We start from the raw sequence: 24,907 nt of genomic DNA, 5'->3' as shown, positions 1-24,907 counted from the left end.
AAAAAACGGCTCAGGAAAATAAAGCAACCCTTCAAAACCAGGGCGAATGACCCAACCAAGTGCTAAAAGGTGAGCACTGCAAACCCCAGACCGGGATTAAAAATAAAAGTACAAACTAGTATAAAAAACTAGGTAAGCAAAATAAAGAACCTTGAGACGCAGCTCAGGAAAACGCACAAACCAAAATACATTACCGGGGACAACGTCCCTCACCCACAGGCTCACACGAGCTTGAAAACAAAAGAGAAAACCAAAGAACCTACAGGAAGGCCTTCGCAGTGTACACCACACTAGAGAGCAGAACACCTTCCTTACCTATTTCTTTTAACTGAATGTGAAAACCAAAACCAGCACAATACCTGACTCATATAACCACTCTACTGAGTGCTTACCAGCTTGCTGACAGAGCAAACATTGACACCAAAGCGTCGACTGATTGTCAAAGAGGGCTTTAAATACCTTCTGGAGGTTGGCCCCCCTGTTGGCACTAATGAGAACCAGGTGAAAATAATAAACCCTGGCCTGGTGGCCATGACCGGTACTACCGCCCAACCCTGACAGATGGTTGATGTGAACATTAACTGAAGCTCCTGACCTGTATCTACGTGATTGCACTGCTGCCACACAATTGGCTGATTAGATAATCGCATGAATAAGTAGGTGTAATAAAGTAAACATTTTCCTAATAAAGTGCTTGGTGAGTGTACATATCTTTTATGTTAAATATAGTGAAACACCTCTATTGCTGAGAGATCATCAGTTACACTAAGAATATCTATCCAATTCCCATACACCAGGCTTATAGTTCATATTCTTAATGTTTTTAATCTCAAACATGTTTGTGTTCATAGACCTTAACAACTTATAAGTGCAGTTAACACATTTTTGCTGTCCGTCATTTCATTAAAAAAATTACATTGACAGATGTATGGATTAAGAATTTAAAACCATGTTATAAATTGAAAAAACACGTACTGTGATACCTTTCATATATCTGTGATGAAGAAAAACGAAAAAAGCTGTCCCCTTTTCATGTACAGGTAGTGATCAAAATGTAAACAAATATAAGCCAAGACTCTAGCAGTGTCTTCCATGGAAGTCAATGAACTTGTGCACACTCTTGTGACAGAGTTTTGATATTCTTCAAGAATATGCCAGAAAAGCTCTGGAGACCGTGAAGGCCGTTACATATGGACAAATCCAGTGCCATGTGTCATGATCTGTGTTTTCTATATTCGTGTTTCTGTCCAAGTCCCCACTGTTCCGCCTTTTGTTTCCCTCTGTGCTTTCTGTAGTCTGTTCATTCATGTCATTCATTCGTGTCACCTGTGTCCCACTTCTTGATTATCATGCACACCTTATTTCTCGTTTCCCTTCGTTACCTGTCTATTTAAACCTGTCTGTTCTGTTTGTTCTTTGCCAGATTGTAATGTGCTCATGCCATTCTCTCCAGCTGATTCTCTGTCTGATCTGCCTGTGCGTCAACCCGTTTTGTGTACCTCTACCACCGCCTTTTGGATTCTCCTTCTGTTCGTGTTTGACCCGCTGTGTTTGGACTTTGTTTGGATTCCCAGTTTGTGACTTTGGCTTTTGTTTTTGTTTATCTGCCTGACTATCTATTTGTTATCAAACTTTTGCCTGTGACTGCAACTACGTTTTGGCTTTCTTTGCAGTGTCTGTTAGCCCTGCATGTAGTAGGTATTTTTTGTTTTGAATTATTTAATAAAAGGGCAACTTACCCACTGTGACCACAAATTTATGACGCATGAAGATCATAAAGCACATTAATTGGAATTTGATGGTGAGTTGTAGCCACAGAATCACAGTTGAAGGTTTCAACACTGTAAGCACAGAAAAGAACGGTGTTTGACACGTCTGGTTACAAAAGCATGTGGACACATCTCAGTCTTGCCCTTCTGCTGCACAAATTAACATCACTAGGTCAGATGTGCATTTGGTCATGCTGTATAGGGACAGGTGGAACAGTTATGTGCAGAAGCATAAACATGAGAAACAGATGGATTTTAATGAGAAACACAGGATTCCACTCATACAATCCACCAAGACAACCAGATCTTTACCAATAGATTTCTTAAATGAATCACCTGACAAACTGAAATAGATGATGCAAAACATTAAGCACAGGCTACAGGACTGCATTGATAAAGTAAGAACATGAATGTGAAACATCTTTTACAATATTGTAAAATGAATAATGTATATTCTTACCAAAACCGCACAGTGCTATTAATCCAGATAATAGCATCCCCCAAAAATACATTACAAGAAATACTCTGTCCATTCCAGGGTCTGTAAATGATGGCTGAAGAGCAACTGGATTTGAAAAGAATTGAGAGATAATGAAATTGTGCACAGAACACTGACAGAACATTACAACAAAGGACAATGTAAAAATGTCCAGAAAATTCAGTAAAAGTTTGATTAGCTTTCTTACACTGACCATAATGTCACTATTAAAATGAAAATATACTCAATATTTATTAATGTTTTCACCCTCAAATTTTCGCACAGGGCAATAAGATCCTTGTTGCAGACATTTGCGTAATTTTTAAAAAAAAACAATTATTGGCAATTATTACACATTTTACAATTATTAATTTATCATGTCAATCGGAGCCAATCAAGCATTTTAATGGAAGTTAAAATAAATAAGTGAATCATTCATTGGTGAAAAGGCCAAGACATGGAATATACTGTACATTCTACACATTTGAACATTAGGGTCATCACAGCCAGGAAGCTGTATAAATATACAGTCTCTTCAAACTCCAGAAACCTTCATATTTATCGTCAGAACAATATTTATAATCACTTCACCTCCTCTCCCATACATTATTATCTAAAGGAACTATGTTTTTCAGCATTTTTATTGCGTTCACATGGATCACGGTAGACAGCAAACTGGATGTTATTATAGTGGACGAGATCACCGTGGTACAATTTGATTAGGACGGCAAAGAACTCCATCCATGGCTATTGTAGGAATGTAGTCCTTTGTGAAGTACAACTTATAGTCCAAAATTCAGTTCAATAACAACTCATTTATACGGCAAAATAGTCTTGATTACAATATGAAACATACCAAGTAAAAGCAAGGCAGGGCAGTTACAAAGAAGTGTTGTGTGGCTACAAGCTTTATACCTCACAATACAGGTTCCTGTCACTGATTGGGTAACAGACATTGTTGCCTCTGTATGTGATGTGGAAACTGTTCATTGTCACCAAAGCATATCAGTAAACTCCCGTATGGTTGAGGTGTTAGGTGAGTATCCTAGAACACTGAAGCAGGACATTTATCCCTCCATTATCTGAACCCGCTTATCCTCAACAGGGTCGCAGGGGGGCTGGAGCCTATCCCAGCATACATTGGGCGAAAGGCAGGAATACACCCTGGACAAGTCGCTAGTCCATCGCAGGGCACACACACCATTCACTCACACACTCATGCCCACGGGCAATTTAGACTCTCCAATCACCCTAACCTGCATGTCTTTGGACTGTGGGAGGAAACCAGAGTACCCGGAGGAAACCCACACAAACACGGGGAGAACATGCAAACTGCACACAGGGGTCCCAGCCGACGAGCACCTCCTTGCTGTGAGGCGGCAGTGCTACCCACTGCACCATCCATGCCACCTATTCTTCCCTACACTTCAAATCATTTCATTTTCACCATTATATTGAACAGAATTCCAAACAGCTGTGACACGACGCAATTAGACCACACAAAACATACAAAACACCTTTTTTTCTATCCGTGTCAAATCTGCCTGTATTATAGGACACATCACCATTGGAATGTACAGTACTGTGCAAAAGTCTTAGGCACCTGTATAACAACCTGTACAGATAAGACTCTTTCAAAAATAATTCAATGAAATAAACATTCTACACAATTTACATTAGATTTTAGTCATTTGGCAGACTAGTTAAAAACTGAATCAAATCAATATTTTTGTGACCACCCCTTAGGGAGGTTGTTTCAAGCATGTTGTGGCCTGTAGCGTAGTGGTTAAGGTACATGACTGGGACCCGCAAGGTCAGTGGTTCGAATCCTGGCATAGCGACAATAAGACCTGCACAGCCGTCGGGCCCTTGAGCAAGACCCTTAACCCTGCATTGCGCCAGGGGAGGATTGTCTCCTGCTTAGTCTAATCAACTGTATGTCGCTCTGGATAAGAGTGTCTGCCAAATGCCTTTTATGTAATGTAATGTTGGAGAACTTGCCACAGTTCTTCTGCAGACTTTAGTTGGCTCCTTGCTTCTGACAGCCTTGATCAAGTTTTTGTGTAAAAAGTAGTCAATTGCTCACAGTAATATGTTACATTTTAAAATTAAATACAAAAATGTCTCTGTAAAATTAAATATTTTGGAAAATGAATATTTGGAAATCAAAAATGTGTTCTTTTATACTAACACACACAAAAAAATAAACATATATAATATAAACATATATAATAAAGTATTGTAAGACTTCTGCACAGTACTGTATATATTATCCCACACCTGGAGAGGGCCCTCAAAAATTCCAGTCGAATGGGGGACCCTAACTACACCCCTGCTACCATAATAATCTGGTCTACTTCAGCAAAGCCATACACAGCTGAAGGAATAATACATTATTCAAATGTTAAAAATCATCCCGACAACTTGTTTACATTTTAAACCATGTCATCTAATAAAGAAAATGCAACCCATGTTGTAAAGGCACTAAAATAATTGTATGCAGTATGTACTTACCAGAATTGAACCCTGCTGTAATAACAAACATCTCCAATGGCACAGCCAATTTCGAGAGTCTAATGTAACCTGTAAAAAGAAACCAGTCATTTACAAAAAGTAACATGGTGGTTTGAATGTAACACTTGCCAGTTGTCTTTAGGCAAAAAGAACAAAATACAATGTGTACTTTTTTATTTTGCATATTTTTCTAAGCCTAAATTTCCCACAATAAAAGTTTACCCAAACTGTCTTGGTTTGGTAACAAGAACGGTCAATTAGCTATGATTGACAGACTGTGCTCCCACTTTCCACACATTATTGTTTGTTACCATAGCTACTTCCATGATACGCGCTTATCTTGGGAGACTGAATTTTCACAAGCTAGCTAACGTAGTATATCAAGTATTAGTATGCGACATGGCTCAGGCAGTAAGAGCAGTCGTCTGGCAGTCGGAGGGTTGCCGGTTTGATCTCCCGCCCAGGCTGTGTCGAAGTGTCCCTGAGCAAGACACCTAACCCCCAAATGCTCCTGACGAGCTGGTCGGTGCCTTACCTGGCAGTGTGTGAGTGTGTGTATGAATGGGTGAATGTGAAGCATCAATTGTACAGTGCTTTGGAAAAAGGCGCTATATAAATGACAACCATTTACCAAGTGTTGATAGCTAAGGTAAGAACGCTGACTTATCCAATGATCATTTTTGCTAGATAGCTAGCCAAGTTAGGATAAAAGCATGACTATAATGTCCTTATGAAAACAACTAGCTAGCTAGATAATGCTACATGAATATAACCAGAAATAGTCTAAGAGTCCTTAAAAGGCATTCTAATTTAAGTGAACCTAACGTTAGTCAAATATTTGCACTGTCTTGCCTGGAGGCCAGCAGTGCAAACTGTGGGTCAGGAGTTATAGGGGAGGGATAAGGAGAGTGGTTATCCTCGTGACGCACTACAAGGAGAACATTCTGGTTGACAATAGGATGATAAATTTCAAAAGGCTTACTTCTACTTAGGCGATTGGTTCATCACTGTACTTATTTCCAAATTGTAATCTTGCCTTCCGTTGCATCTTGTGGTATAGTAGCTTCAAAATTGCTTGCTTTAATCCCAAAGACAGCTCTCTGGTCTTCATGCTGCTTTAAAATTAGCTAAGTAAACAGAATGCCTCACTATGAAGGACTTTTGATAAGCCTTCATTTTTAAGCTAAGAAAAAAATATTGGATATGGACATACAATCTTGTGATATAGGGGGCGGAATTGTGTAATTATGATAATAAACTACTGCATTATGAAATAAAAACATACCAGGTATTTTATATGGAGACATCTTAAATATCCTTAGGATCCTCATGAGATTTATAACAGAGCAAACATAAGCCTCTCGAAAGGAACCTGCAAAATGAAATGGCCATCAGAACACAAGCAGTGCCAAGACTACAGCTCTGTATTTCTTACTTATCAGTTTTATTCTTTTCACTTATTTTCTCCACAGTTTGGAATGGCTACTCCGCGGGACCCTGCAGAAAGTATGGTAACGGTCAAGTCATTAGTGGTTTCTTATTAATGTTCTCCAGTGGGTTGGTAGCATTTTCTGTGATTCAGCGTGAGCTAGTTATTTAAGCAGTTGTGTCTACTTGCCTCAGCGTACGAAGTCGCAGGCGTACAACGTCGAGGGTGTCTATCTACGGGTGTCCATCGAGGCTGTCTGAGAGCCTGATGATTGATTTTGTTTTTGCTGCCTGCCCTCACTTCACTGGGTAGTATTCCTCCTGTTCTCCCAAGTTCCCTCCATGTGTTTCCTTCCCATTCCTGTCCTCTCTCCTCTCCCCAGGTCCCAGTCAGGTAAGAGGTTTGCTTCCCGCCAACATGGCCGGAATATCTCGAATCTCTGCAACTGCCAGTCAGCCATCCAGAGCAGACTTTATATCAGCCTATGCCTCCCACCTCAACCTTGACTTTCTTTCTTTAACAGAAATGTAGCTCTCACAAGAGAACACAGCCACCCCGGCTGCCCTTTCCTCTGCCTTCTCTTTTTCCCACACACCCAGAACCTCTGGCAGAGGAGGTGGCACAGGTCTCCTAATCTCATCCTCATGGAGATCTAGTGTCTTCTCTTCATCCTTCTCCTTGAATTCATGCGGTTTCTGTTACTTTCCCATGCAATCTCTTTATTATTGTTGTTTATCGCCCCCGGGTCCTCTGGGGATCTTCTTGGATGAGATGGACATCCTCCTTAGCTCCTCACCAGTCAATGGCACTCCCCTGATCCTCCTGGGTGACTTTAATCTCAACTAAGAGTCCAACCAGTCTACCTTTCTCTCCCTCCTTTCTTCTTTTGACCTTACCCTCACACTTTCCCCTCCCACCCACAAAGCAGGCAACCTTCTTGACCTCATCTTCACAAGGAGCTCTGTAACACCACTCCATATATCTGACCACTCCTTCATCTCTTTTTCTCTTCCACTCTCCTCAAACACCCATCCATCTCTCCCACCATCCACTGTCACCTGTCGGCAGAACCTACGCCACCCATCCCCTCTCCCCTTCTACAATCTATCTCTAATGACATTCTCCCTTTTCTCTCCTCTCTAATGAACACCTCCCTGTCTTCCGGCACCATGCCCTCTTCCCTGAAGAGGGCCAGAGTCACTCCCTTGCTCAAAAAACCTACTCTTGACCCCTCTGCTCTGAACAACTACCGGCATGTCTCTCTTCTTCCCTTTCTCGCTAAAACTCTGGAACGGGCGGTCTGCTCCCAACTGTCCACTTATCTTCTCCAGAACAATCTCCACAATCCCAACCAGTCCGGCTTCAAGAGTGGCCACTCCACTGAGACCACCCTGCTCGCAGTCACTGAGGCACTCCACTCTGCTAAAGCCAAATCCCTCTCCACTGTCCTCATCTTCCTTGACCTGTCCTTCCTTGGCCGCCTTCGATACAGCCAACCATGAGATTCTGCTCTCATTGCTGTCTGGGATGGGTGTCACAGGATCTGCACTTGCATGGTTTTCCTCCTACCTCTCTGGTCGTTCCTACCAGGTGACTTGGAGGGGCTCAGTCTCAGACCCTCACCCCCTACAAACTGGAGTCCTGCAGGGCTCAGTTCTTGGTCCTCTCCTCTTCTCGCTATATACCATGTCTCTTGGTTCTGTCTCCCTACTCCCCAGCTAGACCAGTCCTGTCTGCCAGCTCTGGTTGCCTTATGGTTCCCTCTCTACGTGCACCTGGCGGTCGAGCTGCACGTTCATGCCTGTTTTCCGCTCTGGTTCCTCAGTGGTGGAATGACTTGCCTACCACTGTCATGACATCCCTCCCCCTATTTCAACACAGACTAAAAACACACCTTTTCAAACTGTACCTTAGTCCTCCCTCCTGAATCCCCCCCCCCCTTTCCCATACCTCTTGTCTAACCACCACCCCCCCACCCCCCAAAAAAAAATTTTTTTAATTAAATTGCACTTATGATGACTATATGTTTAGAACAACACTTCATGCGTATTTTACTTTTTATCGATGTGATGCTTTAACTTGTGGAAGAACCTATGTATACACTCTGAAGCATGTGATGTCACCATCGTTGCCCAGAGTTACGTAGGGTTGAGTTGACCAAGATCCACATTCTGTCACTCTCAAGCAACCCCCACTGGTGGACTGGGTGCCCACGGTCTGCTTGCTAAAGCCGCTCGTAAAAAGAGTCTTCCTCTGACCCATGTCTGTCCAGAGCTTAGCAGTGGGCCTGTTGTGTTAAAATAATCAGGCGGGTGTTTTGGGGAGGCTTGCATGTCTACACTCTCCATAGTCAAGGATCACAGCATGAACACTGTACAAAGCAAAGCAGGCAGACTTACCTTCAGTTGTACCCCATAAGGCGAATGCGATGGATATCAGGATGCATGGAACTGAGACGTGGATGTAATATAACAACAGAGCCCTGTTGCTTTCATCTAAGAAGAAAGAAAAAATCAGAATTAACACACATGTACTTGCACACATAATTTGAGCTATGGAACAATATTTTTATTCATCATGTGCTGGGTCATAACAGTGCTAAGATAAGTATTTAGGGAATATGAGGAATTCCCTAAAATATAAAATGTATTTTCTTTTATTAATTTATTTCAGATCTTTCCCCCTTTCTCCCAATTTTGTTGGCAATTGTACCCTATCTATATCAATTACGCATGTTTTCTAGGATACACCACACACATACGACCACGTCCCCCGGCAGCAAGAACGGATCTAACGATCCGGAGAGCGACACGCCTTCTTCTCCAGGCCGCATCGTCTCCATGTGACTGTGACTCCGAGGCGATCGGGGCTGTTGTATGCGGCGAGCCTCCCCCCGCTGAGTCCTCCCCCCTCCCTCGGAGCAGCGAGCCAGTTATGCCGCTCCCCGTGACCCGGCCAAACTCATCCTTTTGGCCGTGCGGTGCGCAACTGCAATGAACTGAACCGCAACAGCAAGGTTCGCTGCATCTTAGCCTGTTGCACCACCGCGGCTTAAAATGTATTTTATAACCAATATTCCCGGTTGTTTATATTCTCAGAGGCTAGTGTAGGGACTACAACTTCCACATTCCCACAGGAAAATTCTGCGACGTCCACCACGAATGACGTCTAACTTGGTTCAGCCAATCCCGTAATGGCGGGAGCAATAAACGGTCCCGTATAAGAGCAAGACACGTTCTTGGGATCTCTCTTCTGCTTTTTCTGCTTCTTCTTCTGCTTCTTCTCTTCGATGCACCCTTTTTGGCCATTCGCTTCAGCTCATCTGCTCCGAGACTCGGACAGAGGCTGAATGCTGCACAGCGCACTACCAGGCCTACAGACACACCCAGTTACCTCGCGGTAACTTCGTGGCCTATAGCGAGTGGAAACTGGTGTATGCGGAACGCTACACCAGTTTACTCCTGCAAAGCTCACCATCGAACAACAGCAACGAACTTTTACACCTGGAAAAGGACCAGCGGATCAGACGACAACGCGCTGCTAAGACGGGAACACCCCAGCCTGCGCATCTCTCCCGGACACCATTCACAGCACCATCGCCGCTTCTACAAGGACAGCATGTCTTTTGGATCCAGCAATGCGTATGGACTCAGTAAGAAAACAAACATTCAGGCATAGCCAGTGTTTAGTTTAGTCTTAACTGTTTTTGTGAATCTGTGTTTCAATATTTACCATCCAACCATTGTAATGTGTTTGGTTAGCTACATATATATGTACGTGAATTGATTCGCCGTCTTTTGCGCATATATAGAGTAAAACTACGCAAGTAGTCCCTTCTCACAGCTAACTCTAACTCATTACCACACCCAGAACTCTAGCTTACTCAAGCTAGCTACTCCCACCTTTCCTTTGTTCAAGCGACACGCGCGCTTGCTCGCGCCCACACACACGCACACACACACACACCCTAACTTCCCCTACTAATTCCCGTTAGTTTATCTGTTCTGTGTTTAATGAATAAATAAATATATTTTATTAAACCCCGGTGTCCGTTTTGGAATCGCATAGACATGAGAGCCGAGCTAAAGTCTTTCGAAGAACTTCCTACCTTCAGGTTATCGGTATGTTTAATCATGAATATTGGTTATTTTAATTATTAATTAAAATACTAAATTTGTGGTTAGATATTCCTGATAATAGTAATTTTATGAGACTGATTACTTTTTGCAGTTATACTGCTACACAACGTTTAACTGGCGCCCCGGTTTCGTAGAGAGTAAAATCCCTGCGTTATTTGGCGGCCCGTGCGAGGACCCCTACGCTAGCTTACCTTCTCTTTGTAGAATATCTCAAGAACTTACAAGGTTGGTTTGACTGAAATTAGATCATACGTCAAAGTAGAGCTAATTGGCCCAAATGCAAAAAAAATTAAATGGATTTTACAGTCTGAAGGCAGTAGAAACTGTGTGCAAGTCAAATTCCCTATTTCACAAAATTGTGCTCTTAAGATTCAGAAAAATGTCTTGTTTGTGTCAATTAACCATTCATATCTTTTAAATATCATCACAAATAAGTGCACTCACAGTTCCCTTGCCTCAAGCTCCCATAATTCATTGCAGGCACTATACACTCACTTAGCACTTTATTAGGAACATTTTTACTTTATAACACCCACTTATTCATGCGATTATCTAATCAGCCAATTGTGTGGCAGCAGTGCAATCATGTAGATACAGGTAAGGAGCTTCAGTTAATGTTCAAATCAACCATCAGAATGAGGAACAAAATTGACTTTGACCATGGAATGACTGTTGGTGGCAGACATGGTGGTTTAAGTATCTCAGAAACTGCTGATCGCCTGGGATTTTCACAGAATGTGAATTCACAGGTTTGCAAAGAATGGTGCAAAAAAATAAATCCACTGACAGAAATGCCTTGTTAATGAGTGATGTCAGAGGAGTATGACCAGACTGGTCAAAGCTGACAGCAAGGTGACAGTAATGCAAATAAGCACACATTACAACAGTGGTATGCAGAAGAGCATCTCTGAACACACAACGCATCATAACTATACGTGGATAGGTTACAGCAGTAGAAATCTAAAAAATAAGTCTAATAAATACCTGATAAAGTGCTCACTGAGTGTAAATTCATAAAAATGAAATAAGCTATTCGATAAGACTACTACCACAATAATGGTAAATAACAATATGTGGATTTGACTAGGTGCAGACTATTTTTCCATCAATTCCCAGTCCATTTGTGCATATTTAAATATTCTGTATATATTTCATGAAAAATACTGCAAAATACAGCAAGAGCTGAATTTTATCATACATTCTGTCGGAAATTATATGAAGTGAGTTCACACCTACCTTGATTTTGCATACATCGAAGAACAGGAATGCAGATAAAAACTGCAAAAACTGCAGCAGCCATAGATAAAACCAGGGTGCGTATATGCCAATTGGAAAAACCTGTGACAAAGAGTTCAATGAATCAAAGGCTGAACAGAAGAACGTCAGGTGGCATTGTTGGAAAAGGCATGATTTTGTCCTATTTCTTCTTCCTCTGTACAACAAATTTCTATTGCCAAACCGGCAATGTAGCATTCTGTCAGCACAGTGAGGATTGAGGAAAAATATTACATTACATTACATTACATGGCATTTAGCAGATGCTCTTATCCAGAGCGACGTACAACAAAGTGCAGATCAAACGCAAGTACAAGTGCATAGAGGACCTGAGAGGACAATACAGTTCCGATTCCTAGTGTAAACATACAGATATAATCGGAACCCTTGAAGAATAAATATGCTGATGTTCTGAATCCAGTGGTTATAATGTCAAGACAGGAGTTATAGGCCTATAGTTTTATAACTTGAAGATCTGCATGCATCACCAAAACATTGCTTCATGAAGATCTTTATATTGTTGTATGGTTGTATGGTTTATGGATGGCTGACATTATTTAGTATGTGATCACATTCCTTACCCGGTTCTTGGACGTATACCGTTGCATTGACTGATTCTCTGTCTGTATGGACTATGCACATGAATTCCCCTCTGTCTTCAGTTTTTACATCCCTCAGTTTCATTGAGAAGTTGCCTTTGGGAATCTCCTCACTGAAGAACTCAGCACGCCCTCTGAATCTCTCACGCTGTGACTCCGGTCTGTACCGCCCCTCCATAAACAGCAGCACCTGGATTTCTTCATTTGTCTTCATCCACTCTACTTCTAACTCTCCGAGAGGAACATGGGTGTCCACTGAGCAGCTCAGAATCACATCTTCACCAGCATATGCAAATACAGGCACGTCTGCACCAGTCACCACCAGCCGTTCTGAAAAAAGCAAGTCACTTTTTTTTAATATTTATTTTTAACAGGGTGTGGCAAATTTCACCTTCATGCTCCATTATGCTTGGAAAATAATACTTCCTGTTCATTTTATTTTCAGCAAAATGGCAAATTCAGTTTGTTGTCCAATAATTTGAATGCACCATTGAAATAAGTAGCCTGTAGCCTAATGCCTAAGGTACGTGACTGTACTGGTTGACAGACATGTCCTAGAACTCTACTGATTGATTTTAAAAATCAAAGTCTCCCCTACCAACCCATGGTGAAGCGTCCTGAAGAAGAAAAAAAACACAACAATGATCTCTGCACAAATTTCAGACTGAGGTATAGGCCTATGGTTTTATAACTTGAACATCTGCATACTGTCATGGCGGGGAGGACAGAGGAACCAGAAGCAGACACAGGGGTGTGGAAAATGGCAGGTTTACTAGCAGGTGAAGGTGCAGACAGAGCGTAGTCACAAAACAAGGTCAAAAACCAGGGGGTCAGTCCAAACAAGGCAGAGGTACAGATATCCACAACAACGAAAGAAGAGTCCAGGGAAGCAGACAGGAGTCAAAACAGGAAATCCAAACAGAAACATGGCAAGGGCAAACAAACAAGGCTCGGGAATAAGGGGGCTAGAACAGGGGGAAGGAATGAAGGGCTCGCGACTCAAAAACAGGACAAGACGAACTAGCAGGGTGCAACTGAAAAGGACAGGTATAAATACACAGGGGAATGAGACAAACTAGGTGGGGCATGGGAGTGAGGGCGGTCTAACAAATAAACATCAGGTGAGACACATGAAAGGGTAATAGCACAATAACGAGGGGGAAACAAAAACGCGGACTGGATTCACAAAGACACATATATAATACAAACGGCTCCGGACTAGGGAGTAGACAATTTGCAGAGAATCAGGAGATGCAGAGATGGAGAGAGACAGGTGCGAATACTTCGCTGAAACTAAGCAAGTAATCAGTGATAGAATAGGGAGGCGGAGTTACAGAACAGAATTGAAACTAGAGATGCGTTAGTACATTTTTACATTTACATTTTAGTCATTTGGCAGACGCTTTTAATCCAAAGCGACTTACAAGTGCATAGGTTCTACCATAAGTCAAAGCATCACATCCAGAAACTAGCAAAATACACATGAAATGCTGTTCTAAACATAGTTGTCATCATAAGTGCATTTTTTTTTTTTTTTTTTTTTGGGGGGGGGGGGGGGTTAGACAAGGATAGGGATATCAGAAAGGAGGGGTAGGGGAAATCAAGAGGGAGGACTAAGGTAGAGTTTGAAAAGGTGGGTTTTGAGTCATGCGTCAAAATAGGGGGAGGGATTCTGCTGTTCTGACAGTGGTAGGCAAGTCATTCCACCACTGAGGAACCAGAACGGAAAACAGGCGTGAACGTGCAGCTCGACCGCCAGGTGCACGTAGAGAGGGAACCATAAGGCGACCAGAGCTGGCAGACTGGAGTGGTCTAGCTGGGGAGTAGGGAGTGATCAGGGATTGTATGTAAGGTGGGGCAGTCCCCTTAGCAGCCTGAAATGCCAACACTAGTGCCTTGAAACGGATGCGTGCGGCAATAGGAAGCCAGTGGAGGCCAATGAGAAGCGGGGTGACATGAGCCGACCTGGGCTGACTGGTGATCAGGCGGGCTGCAGCATTCTGGACCAGCTGGAGGGGCTTGATGGCACACCCTGGGAGACCGGCTAGGAGGGAGGGAGACCGGCTAGGAGGGAGTTCGTTAAGTGATTTAAATTACAAATACCCAAAACTAGTGAATGTTAGTTTGTTAGTTTGACAAATATATTAGTGTGTTAGTATAATTAGTACTGTACAATTTCTAAATTAGTTGAGATTAGTATATTAGTGCTATGTACAAACATGAAATGGAGAGAAGGCAGGAAGTAAGCAATGCAAGATTGGAAGGAAGGTTGAACCAAAGCATTGCTTCATGAAGATGTTTCATGCTCAGTACACTGCAATATTGTTGTATGGTTTATGGATGGCTGACATTATTTCCATAAAACTTTTGCTTGACTGAAATGTTTTAATGATTAGTATTTGAATGTTAGACAGTAATGACAAAACATACTGGATGAGAAATATGTTTATTTCACGATTAAAATATTACACTGTTTTTTTTCCCCCTTTTCTGGTAAATGTAATATTTGGAATTAATTAGTATGTGATCACATTCCTTACCCGGTTCTTGTACGTATGCCGTTGCATTGACTGATTCTCTGTCTGTATGGACTATGCACATGAATTCCCCTCTGTCTTCAGTTTTTACATCCCTCAGTTTCATTGAGAAGTTGCCTTTGGGAATCTCCTCAATGAAGAACTCAGCACGCCCTCTGAATCTCTCACGCTGTGACTCCGGTCTGTACCGCCCCTCCATAAACAGCAGCACCAGGATTTCTTCATTTGTCTTCATCCACTCTACTTCTAACTCTCCGAGAGGAACATGGGTGTCCACTGAGCAGTTCAGAATCACATCTTCACCAGCATATGCAAATACAGGCACGTCTGCACCAGTCACCACCAGCCGTTCTGAAAAAAGCAAGTCACTTTTTTTTTGCTTTTTTTTTTTTAACAGGGTGTGGCAAATTTCACCTTCATGCTCCATTATGCATGGAAAATAATACTTCCTGTTCATTTTATTTTCAGCAAAATGGCAAATTCAGTTTGTTGTCCAATAAATTGAATGCACCATTGAAATAAGTATCCTAATGCCTAAGGTACGTGACTGGGCCCCGGAAGGTTGGTGGTTCAATTGTGTAGCCACAATAAGATGCATGCAGCTGTTGGGCACTTGAGCAAGGCCCTAACCCCACATTTCTACGGGGGGCATTGTCCTCTGCTTAGTCAACTGTAAGTTGTTTTGGATAAAAATGTCAACTAAATAACAAATTATTATTATTATACTTCTCAAAATGTTAGACAGCATTTATAAAAGGTGGTGGGGCTACTTACCAGTATCTATTGTCACATTTGTTTCACTAGACTCGTGTTCAGTGTGAACTATACACTTGTACATCTCTCTGTCTTTGGTGGTTACATTCCTAAGCAGCAGAGAGAAGTTTCCTTTGGAGATTTCTTCAGTGAAAAACTCGGCCCTGCCGCTGTACGCTGGGCTCTGTGATTCTGGCCGACTCTCTCCTCCCAGGAACAGATGCACCAGGCTTCCAGAATCCCTCATCCACTGCACCTCCAGCTCATGCAGAGGTATTGGAGTATCCACAGAGCAGGGCAACGTCACAGACGCCCCCAACTGGACAAGTAGTGGCATCGCAGGACCACGCACTGACAAACCTGAGACCAGAATAGATCACTTTGAAATTCCGTTAGAATACGTGCACTGCAAAAACCTAGAAATTCCTTGGTATTCGTTTTATTTCATGAGCACGTTATGAAACGAAACATAATTTAGAATATATGTCACATAGCAATAGGCTATATTTGTTTTGTTCATTGAGGAATAAACAAACAGGAAAAAAATGAAACTTTCGGAAATAATAATGTCGGAATCGAAACGTTTTTAAATCCGTATTTTAATACTCTGTCGACATACAGAGATGATTAATTCCAATTCGTTTAAATCTTCTGTGACATTTTTCGTATGAAACACCAGATATCGCCGTACTATCACATGCCAATTACCTTCAGTCCTGATAGCGCAAATCAACGACAGAAACCACGAGAGAGCTCTCATCTTGATCTTCATCATTAGGTCTACATAAACCTGGCCAAAATGCGTGGAGTATTATAATTTAGCTAGGCTAATACAAACGAATTAGGGACAATCCAATAACGCAAGATAAAATATGTCTTTACTTTACTTTCACCCGTATGGCTCCCGCCTTTTGTACATGTAGCCGACAGTGCCCTCTGAAGTACAGAAAAATACTTGCATGCAAAATTATCAACTTGATCAAGACATTTGAATGCCTATGTCATCTTTTCGTTTGGGGGCATCTATGATTGTCGCAAAAACGCAATTTAGAATTACTCTTGAGAATATTTCAAGACTTATACAAGAGAAAATGTGAGCTGCTTGATAAATATGTTTTACCGACCACTTCAAGCGGAGAGTGATTACACAGTAGCTACACTCCTAAGAGGTTTATTACGTCTCATTCTCCAGATGTTTGATACATACGGCCCAGGCCTCGATGACTTTGAAAGAGGGTGGTTGTGGGAAGTTTGTCAGGAGCTTCAGTGCTGAATAGCATACAGCTCGATTTACGGCGGTGTCATGGGGAAAAGTGTCTAAGGCTGGCATTGAGCTGCCAGGGAAAGGGCAGGTGTGGTCAGAAGCACCGGCATCGTTAGGGTTCAGCTTTCCGGGTTAAACCCCCGAATGTTTTAGTCGAGCCCAGAATATCTTGGGTGTGAAAAAGAAAAACGTTGGCTGGAGTTTAACTTTAAAGGCACGCGCTGGAAGTGAAGGAGAGGTCTGCCAATCAATTTACTAACGGTTTCAATAATCTCATTTATACAACGGATTGGTCCGGTCCATTGTCTTTATTGGTCAGTTTGCGTTCCAGTCGTGCCAATATCCACGATATACGCACAGGTAAATCTTTTAATATTACTCCGCGTTTGTAGATCATCGTGTTGTACTTTGAAAACCGAAATGAACGTAACTTAACGGTATCCTCATCATCCCACCGCTAGTAGCTTACAAAAGTAAAACAAAATGAGTGCTTTTAAAGTGTCCTTTGACCTTCTCAGGGATTTGTAAGGGAAAAGGAACAACGAAAAAATACAACTAAGGCAACATCCTCGGATTGAAATACCAGGAAGACCATCGAAGCCCGGCGAAGCAAATGATGACTCATAACGACGCTATGAGTTATTTCAATAACTGCACGTTATCTGGCAGTGTCCAGTGGGGATAGCGACCATAAAACATTGTTCCATTAAAAATACATTCAATGTTTGTCTTGTGTTTCCTTTGAGACATTTTGAAAGATAAATGTGGTAAGCAGAAAAACTTGATTAACAAGTCACAATAGATTAGAATAATGTTCGCGATGTAACGTCTTCGGCACAAAACGTTGCCAACTTGAGTGCGGAAATGCATAACTGGCTCTTGCTCTATAACGTTTTCAGTCCGGTGACAGTATTCACATATGCTATTGGGCTTTTATTTAGGATGGCAGACTCAGTGGTAACTAGTTTAAATACGTTTGGTGGGCTCTTTATGCTAGTTCGAGCAGCTAGGACTAACGTTAGCTTTTGAAATCGCACGCTTCGACAGGTACTTTACGAAAATAATACAGTCCCTCTGCCCGCCAGACCTGGCCTTTTACTTTTTGGTTTGAATTGAAAGTTAGCACCCAAGTCCTTGGTCTGCCGTTCTACTTTTCAACTCTGTTCTTTTGGAATGTTTGTGCATTTGAGCATTTCGGAAGGAAACAGGCTGCGGTTTGGTATGTTCTTCCATTGATTTCCTTTGTGACTGTTATTTATAAAAGGTAAGGCTGGCATGGAGCTGTGAAGGAACGACATGTTGAAAGGGCAGGTGTGGTCAGAAGCGCATCCTCCCGAATCCTACACTGAATGTCCGTGCATTAGTTTGAGGCGCAAACTGTTATTCATGTTAAAATCCCTTGGTGTTCCAATTATTTTGAACAAACCATAATCAGTGACACGTGGAAATAAGTCACACAATGTTTAACTGAGTTATTTCTTATCTTCACAATCTGAATCATGCTATGAAGGCAAGGAAACAAAGGTAGCAAAAGTGGTTTCTTAACATTCAATGATTCCTTTCCACACACACACACACACACACACACACACACACACACACACACACACACACACACACACACACAGTGGTGGCCCAATCGGGGATTATTAACCATGTCTATTTCCCGATCTCTTACTTAACAGAGCGGCACCTTGGAGGGGGGATCAGCACCCAGGCCAGCTCCACCCAGGGTGAGGCGCGTGTGGAATGTGACCACACGCCGCTAATAAACTTTTCAATTAAACAGGCGTGCTCAAGAAAGTGCTCAAGGAAGTGCTCAAGAACAGAACGGGGCTCAGGATAGAGGAGGAGAGACCCGGAGCTAGTGAATGCAACGCCCATTGAAAGCGCACACCCCCTACTCAAGAGAGCCGTGGCGGATTTGCGGAAGAGGCTTCGCGGAAGACACAAAAGTCTGGATTCACGTGAGCGTGTCATTCTAAAAATACCCCAGCTAACCTGTCCCTCTCCAACTGCAGACGAACTGACTGGCTAGGTGGAGAAGGAGGACTTCCAAGGCCGGGAAACCCGAGAAGTGGACGGCCCCGCCAACGACCAAGACGGACCAACGCAACCGCGAGGATTCCGGCTCTTTTTCGTTTTTCTTTTTTAATGTTCCTAATTTTTTGGCCGCTCCTGAATTTTTTCTGTTTTTGAGAAAGGACTCGAATTTTTTGTACAGGACTACTGAGACGTGCCTTAAAGGCAGTAATAGAAAAAAATTAAGATCATTTTTGTTTACCATTTCTCTCTCTCTCCCTCTCTCTACCAGCGGGTTACCACATATAGTGGAGAATGCGGGCACAGTGAACCCAGCTATAGAGAGAGAAGCCCCAACGTGAGAGTAAGCTCAACAACCCGGGAACATGGAGGAGGCCATCCACGCCCTACTGCGCACCCAAGGCGCCCTGCAGAAGGCTGTGGCGGAGCTGTGCCAGAAGACTAGCCCGGCGGCACCCCACCGGACCCCCGAAGGATGTGCTACTCAAGCAGACCTCCGAGGATGAAGTGGAGGCCTACCTGGAGACCTTTGAGCGGGCATCTGGAGAAATGGCCCCAAGAGGCCTGGGGCTCCATCCTGGCGCCATTCCTCAGCGGGGAGGCTCAGAAAGCCTACCGAGGCCTACCTTCATCCGAAGCCCATGACTACCCCACCCTGAAGGCCGCTGTCCTAGCCTGGTATGGCTACAGCCTGCCAGCCCGGGCCCAGAGGTTCCAACAGTGGACCTACGACCCCGCCCTCCCGGCGCGCGCCCAAGTGATGGCCCTGGGAAGACTGACCAAAAGTTGGCTGATCGAGGGCGACGGGCCGCCCCTACTCAACCGGGTGGTGTTGGACCACTGTGTCCGAGCCCTACCCCCCGAAATGAAAAAGTATGTGGCCCAATAGGGGCCGCGCTCCATTGATTCCCTGGTGAACCTTCTGGAGAACCACCAGGTGGCGCAGGAGATGACTAAACCCGACCGGCCCCGAAGACCTCCAGCTGTCGTCCGACCGGAGCCTCGACCCAGCTCAAGCTGGAAGGGGGGCGACAGGGCGGAGGGGCCCCGATGGAGGGAGACAAGGCGGTGCTTCGCCTGTGGCCAGGACGGCCACTTAAGCCGGGATTGTCCAGGGAGGGAGGAGTCCATGGCCACAGCACCAGAGACGGGCCGACCATGCCACTACCTCTCCACATGCTGGGCCCACAAGGGCACTGCTGCCCCCAGACTACCCATCCGGGTTGGGGGCCAAGACGCTGAGGCCCTACTGGACTCCGGGAGCGCCATTACACTGGTGAGACCGGCTCTAGCCGGAGAGAGGCGTGGCGAAGACATCGCCGTCACGCGCATCCATGGGGATGTGCGACACTACCCCACCACCGAGGTAACTATCACCACCCTTAGGGGGCGATTCACCGGACAGGTGGGCGTGGTGGAGAATCTACCCGTGGCGGTGCTGTTGGGAAGGGACTGCCCCCTCTTCCTTAGCTACTGGACTGAGAGGCCGACTCTGGAGAGGCCAACCACCGCCCCCCGACCCCGCCGAAGGGGCCGCCGGGGGCCACACCCGGTTTGGGCAGCCACCACTGGGGAGAGTGACGGAGAGGAGACCCCACCCCAAGGGGGGAGGAGACCCACGACGCGCCCCCTCACGGAGACCACGGACACCGCCCCGGAGGGACCGAACCCACAGCAACCCCTAGAGGCGGAAAGAAGTAGCACCGGGGAATTTTCGGAGATCCAACCGCGGCTAGAAAAGGCACCCACAGATTTTGGCTCCGCCCAGCTGCAAGACCCGCTCCTCACCCAGGCCTGGAAAGATGTGGCCTACATTGAGGGTGTCCCACAAGGCGGGGTGAGTAGGCCGACGCTACCTTATTTTAAAGTGCGTAATTGTTTAATTTATCGGGCCTGTACAGTTAATGGGGAGGAAATAGACCAGCTCCTTGTACCCCAGTCCCACACCTCCAAGATACTGTATCTCGCCCACACCCACCTGTTGGGGGCGCACCTGGGACGGGAGAAGACACAGGAAAGGATCCTGTCCTGGTTCTACTGGCCCGGCATAAAGAGAGCTGTGGAGGACTACTGCCGGCAGTGCGCGGTCTGCCAACTTCATAGCCCGAAGGTGACGTATCGCAACCCCTTAATACCCCTCCCTATTATAGATGTGCCGTTCCGCCGGATCGCCATGGACATCGTGGGGCCCCTACCCAGATCTAGCCGAGGCCACCGCTACATCTTGGTGATCATGGACTACGCAACCCGCTATCCTGAGGCCGTGCCACTCTGAACCGCAATGGGGAAAAATGTCGCGAAGGAGCTGTCCCTGCTATTCAGCCGGGTGGGTATCGCCGAAGAGGTCCTGACTGACCAGGGGTCTTGTTTTACGTCAGGAGTCCTGAAGGAGATGTGCCGCCTGCTCAAGATCAAACGGTTGAGGACGTCCATCAACCACCCCCAGACAGACGGACTCGTGGAGCGCATTAACAAGACTCTGAAATCGATGATGAGGAAGATGATCGACACGGATGGTAAGGATTGGGACCACTTATTACCCCACCTCATGTTCTCCATCTGTGAGGTCCCCCAAGCCTCCACAGCCTCTTCTCCAGAGCTACTATACGCAAGACGACCACGAGGGCTACTGGACCTCGCAAAGGAGGCCTGGGAACAGCAGCCATCCCGGCTGCGCTCCATCGTGGAACACATGGAGGCCATGGACCAACGCATGGCGAAGATCTGGCCGATGGTTCGGGAGCACATGAGCCAGGCCCAGGCAGAGCAGGCCCGGCTGTACAACCGAAATGAGATCTCCAGGTACGACGCCTACCCCATGCCCCAAGCAGGTCCCCCTCACCCCCCAGGCGAGGGAGAAGACGGCCTTCGCCATTCCGGATGGCCTGTTCCAGTACCGGGTCCTGCCCTTCGGAATCCATGGAGCCTCCGCCACCTTCCAACGGCTGATGGACAAGATACTGAGGCCACACGGGGTATGCCGCCGCCTACCTAGATGACATCGTGATTCACAGTGCCAACTGGGAGAGCCACCTTGAAGTGGTCTGAGGACGCAGGCCGAGCCTTCCGGGACCTGAGAGCCGCCCTGGGACACGAACCCGTACTAACCACCCCTAATTTTTCACAGCAATTTGTGTTGCAGACGGACGCCTCAGAGACAGGACTGGGAGCGGTCCTGTCGCAAACCCAAGACGGCACCGAGCACCCCATCACCTACATCAACCGAAAACTACTAAGTCACGAGAAGAACTACAGCACAGTGGAGAAGGAGTGCCTGGCCATCAGATGGGCGGTGGGTAAACTAAAATATTACCTCCTAGGACGAGAGTTTATCCTCGTAACAGACCACGCGCCCCTAAAATGGATGTACCGGTGTAAAGACACTAACGCCCGGGTGACCCGGTGGTTCCTGGAAATGCAGAATTTTAAATTTAGGGTGGAGCACCGAGCGGGATGACTCCAGGGTAACGCAGACGCCCTGTCCCGGATGAACGAGTGCCTCTGGGGTGACGCTCCCGCCGAGGGCTTGGAGCTGAGGGGGAGGAGACGTGGTGGCCCGATCAGGGATCGATACCCCACTGGAGTGGAACGGCGAGGACGCCGACGTCAGGAGCTGGGTAAAGTCATTGACGGCGAATATGTCCCTATGTCCGTTTTAAATAGAGCCGCACCTTGGAGAGAGCCGGGAGGAAGAGTCAGCACCACGGCCAGCACCACCGGGGCGAGGCGCGTGTGGAATGCTAACCTCTAACTAATTTTGAGTGAACAGGCACAGCTGAGCCGAATGAGAGAGGAGAGCAGCACGCTACAAAAAGCCGGGCTGGAGAACAGAGCGGGGCTGACGACGGAGGCGGAGAGCTGTGCAGCCCGTGCTTGACTAAAGAGTGCAGCCTAAAGCCGAACGAGCCACCACTTGGAAAACGGGGTGGAATTCCGGAAGAAACCCCGCGACCGAGACTTAACCCGGAACCTCACGTGAGCGTATCTCTCCTGCTGTAAAACCAGCTAACCTATCCCGCTCTAAATTCAGACAGAATCCCCTAAGGAGGGCGGACAAGCGGACTACCGAGGCCGGGGAGACACGGAGGCCAGGAGCGGCCCAGCCACGGACAAAGACGGACGAACTCTGTCACGTGGATGGTTCTTTTTTGGGGTTTTTTCCTTTTTTTCGGTGTTCCTAATTTGTTGGCCGTTGATTTTTATTTTTTGGAAGGATCCTAAACTAATTCTTGTTTACACCTTTTGCTCTCTCTCTCTCAACCAGCGGGTCACCACAATCTGTACCGCCCCTCCATAAACAGCAGCACCTGGATTTCTTAATTTGTCTTCATCCACTCTACTTCTAACTCTCTGAGAGGAACATGGGTGTCCACTGAGCAGTTCAGAATCACATCTTCACCAGCATATGCAAATACAGGCACGTCTGCACCAGTCACCACCAGCCACTCTGAAAAACACGAGTAACTTTTTCATTTTAATTTAATATTTTACCTTCTTACGCCATTGTGCCAGTAAGCTAAGAAAATGGAACATTTAACAACTTTGATGCAGTAAAGAGACTACCTTTTCAGACTGTTTATATGTAAAAACAAAAAAGCGGCGAAAAACTGGAATTGGAAACTTACCAGCATCTATTGTCACATTTGTTTAATTGGACTCGCGGTCAGTGTGAACTACACACTTGTACATCCCTTTGTCTTCGGTGGTTACATTCCTAAGCAGCAGAGAGAAGTTTCCTTTGGAGATTTCTTCAGTGAAAAACTCGGCCCTGCCGCTGTACGCTGGGCTCTGTGATTCTGTCCGGATCTTTCCTCCCAGGAACAGATGCACCAGGCTTCCAGAATCTTCCCTCGTCCACTGCACCTCCAGCTCATGCAGAGGTATTGGGGTATCCACAGAGCAGGGCAACGTCACAGACGCCCCCAGCTGGACACGTAGTGGCATCGCAGGACCTCGCACTGACAAACCTGAGACCAGAACAGATCACTTTGAAAATACGCCAGAATACGTGCAAAAACCTACAAAACATTTGGTGTCAAGTTTTAGTTAAGAAACAAGTATTTCATGAATAACACCATTCCCCACAAGAATAGACACAATTTCAATATCTCATCTACGATTTCGCTCTCCTATAGTTTACGATTTGTCTCGCTAGGCATACTCTACTCAAGAAACACAAGCAACAGTGCAGATTTGGGACATAGGCAAAGGTCCCACACTGCCACAAGGTGGCAGCCTCGGCTAATCTGGTCTAAATGAGTAACACTGGGGCATGGATTATTTTTTAATTAATGGTGATTAAATGTTTATATGCCGGCACCAGTTCAGCCAAATGCTACTCAAATGTTTCTGTAGTAATTTCTCAAAGCAGTTCACAAAGAAAATTATTGTTTTTTATTTGTAGTTCGTTGCACAGTATTTACATTAGGCGCCTCTAACGGAAATTTTGACATTGTGCCTTGCTTGCATCCCGATAGAAAATTTAGCCGACGTATTTTGCTCCGCAGGAACGTGAGAAACACCCCTTGCTTTGCTAATTGTGTCGTTGCATGTGTTACTTGCATAGCGTATGTAACTGGCCTTAGTATACACCACTGCAGCGTTTGTATGTATGTATGTACAGTAGGTAGGCATTGTACTATTAATGCTGTACTGATAACAAATACCACCAAACTTGGTTGCATGAAAATAAAATAGTAAATTTTTCTACCAATCTACTGTATCTTAGATCGGTGTCGGATCTTCCAATGGACATGCAATGGACTTTTAAGGCTTCTTTTTTGAAACGCAAGTTTTAGAAATTCCAGTTGCAAAGGCTTTAAACAGGAAACACAAAGCCTTTTTTTTTTACTCCTTGGTGCTGTTTAACTGCAGCTAAAGTATCAAAAGGCACTTTATTCTCTCCTTTAAAAAAGTTTAGTAATGTAAAATTGTTTTTTTGTGAACAACAAGAAATGTCTATCCTCACGTCAGAATAGGGTGGTTTTCACAACATATAAACAGGAGGTTTACCTCAGAAGTCAAAGTCACACAATATAGCTATTACATTTTTGAGGTAGTGCCTCTTGTTTTAGAGAAATGAACAGTGTTCAACCCATTTAACAACT

The 24,907-nt window shown here is 45.0% G+C and overlaps 2 protein-coding genes across 2 annotated transcripts; one reads left to right on the top strand and one right to left on the bottom strand.

Annotated features, from left to right (window-relative positions):
* Positions 1-12,141: 12,141 nt before the first annotated feature.
* On the bottom strand, positions 12,142-15,830 carry LOC133141601 (butyrophilin-like protein 2). The gene is made up of 4 exons (XM_061262167.1): positions 15,515-15,830; positions 14,744-15,091; positions 12,806-12,820; positions 12,142-12,533 (listed from the first exon to the last, which is right to left on the bottom strand). Exons 1-4 carry the CDS (start codon positions 15,828-15,830, stop codon positions 12,142-12,144), a joined length of 1,071 nt encoding a protein of 356 aa, XP_061118151.1.
* A 979-nt stretch (positions 15,831-16,809) lies between these two features.
* Positions 16,810-21,075, top strand: LOC133141600 (uncharacterized). The gene is made up of 2 exons (XM_061262166.1): positions 16,810-17,117; positions 18,443-21,075. The coding sequence occupies exon 2, from the start codon at positions 19,750-19,752 to the stop codon at positions 21,073-21,075; it is 1,326 nt and encodes a 441-aa protein (XP_061118150.1). The 5' UTR covers positions 16,810-17,117; positions 18,443-19,749.
* The last annotated feature ends 3,832 nt before the right edge of the window (positions 21,076-24,907 follow it).

This window comes from Conger conger, chromosome 12 (genome assembly GCF_963514075.1).
Source record: "Conger conger chromosome 12, fConCon1.1, whole genome shotgun sequence".
Taxonomy (NCBI): Eukaryota; Metazoa; Chordata; class Actinopteri; order Anguilliformes; family Congridae; genus Conger; species Conger conger.
This window is presented reverse-complemented; position numbering and strand designations above follow the sequence as displayed.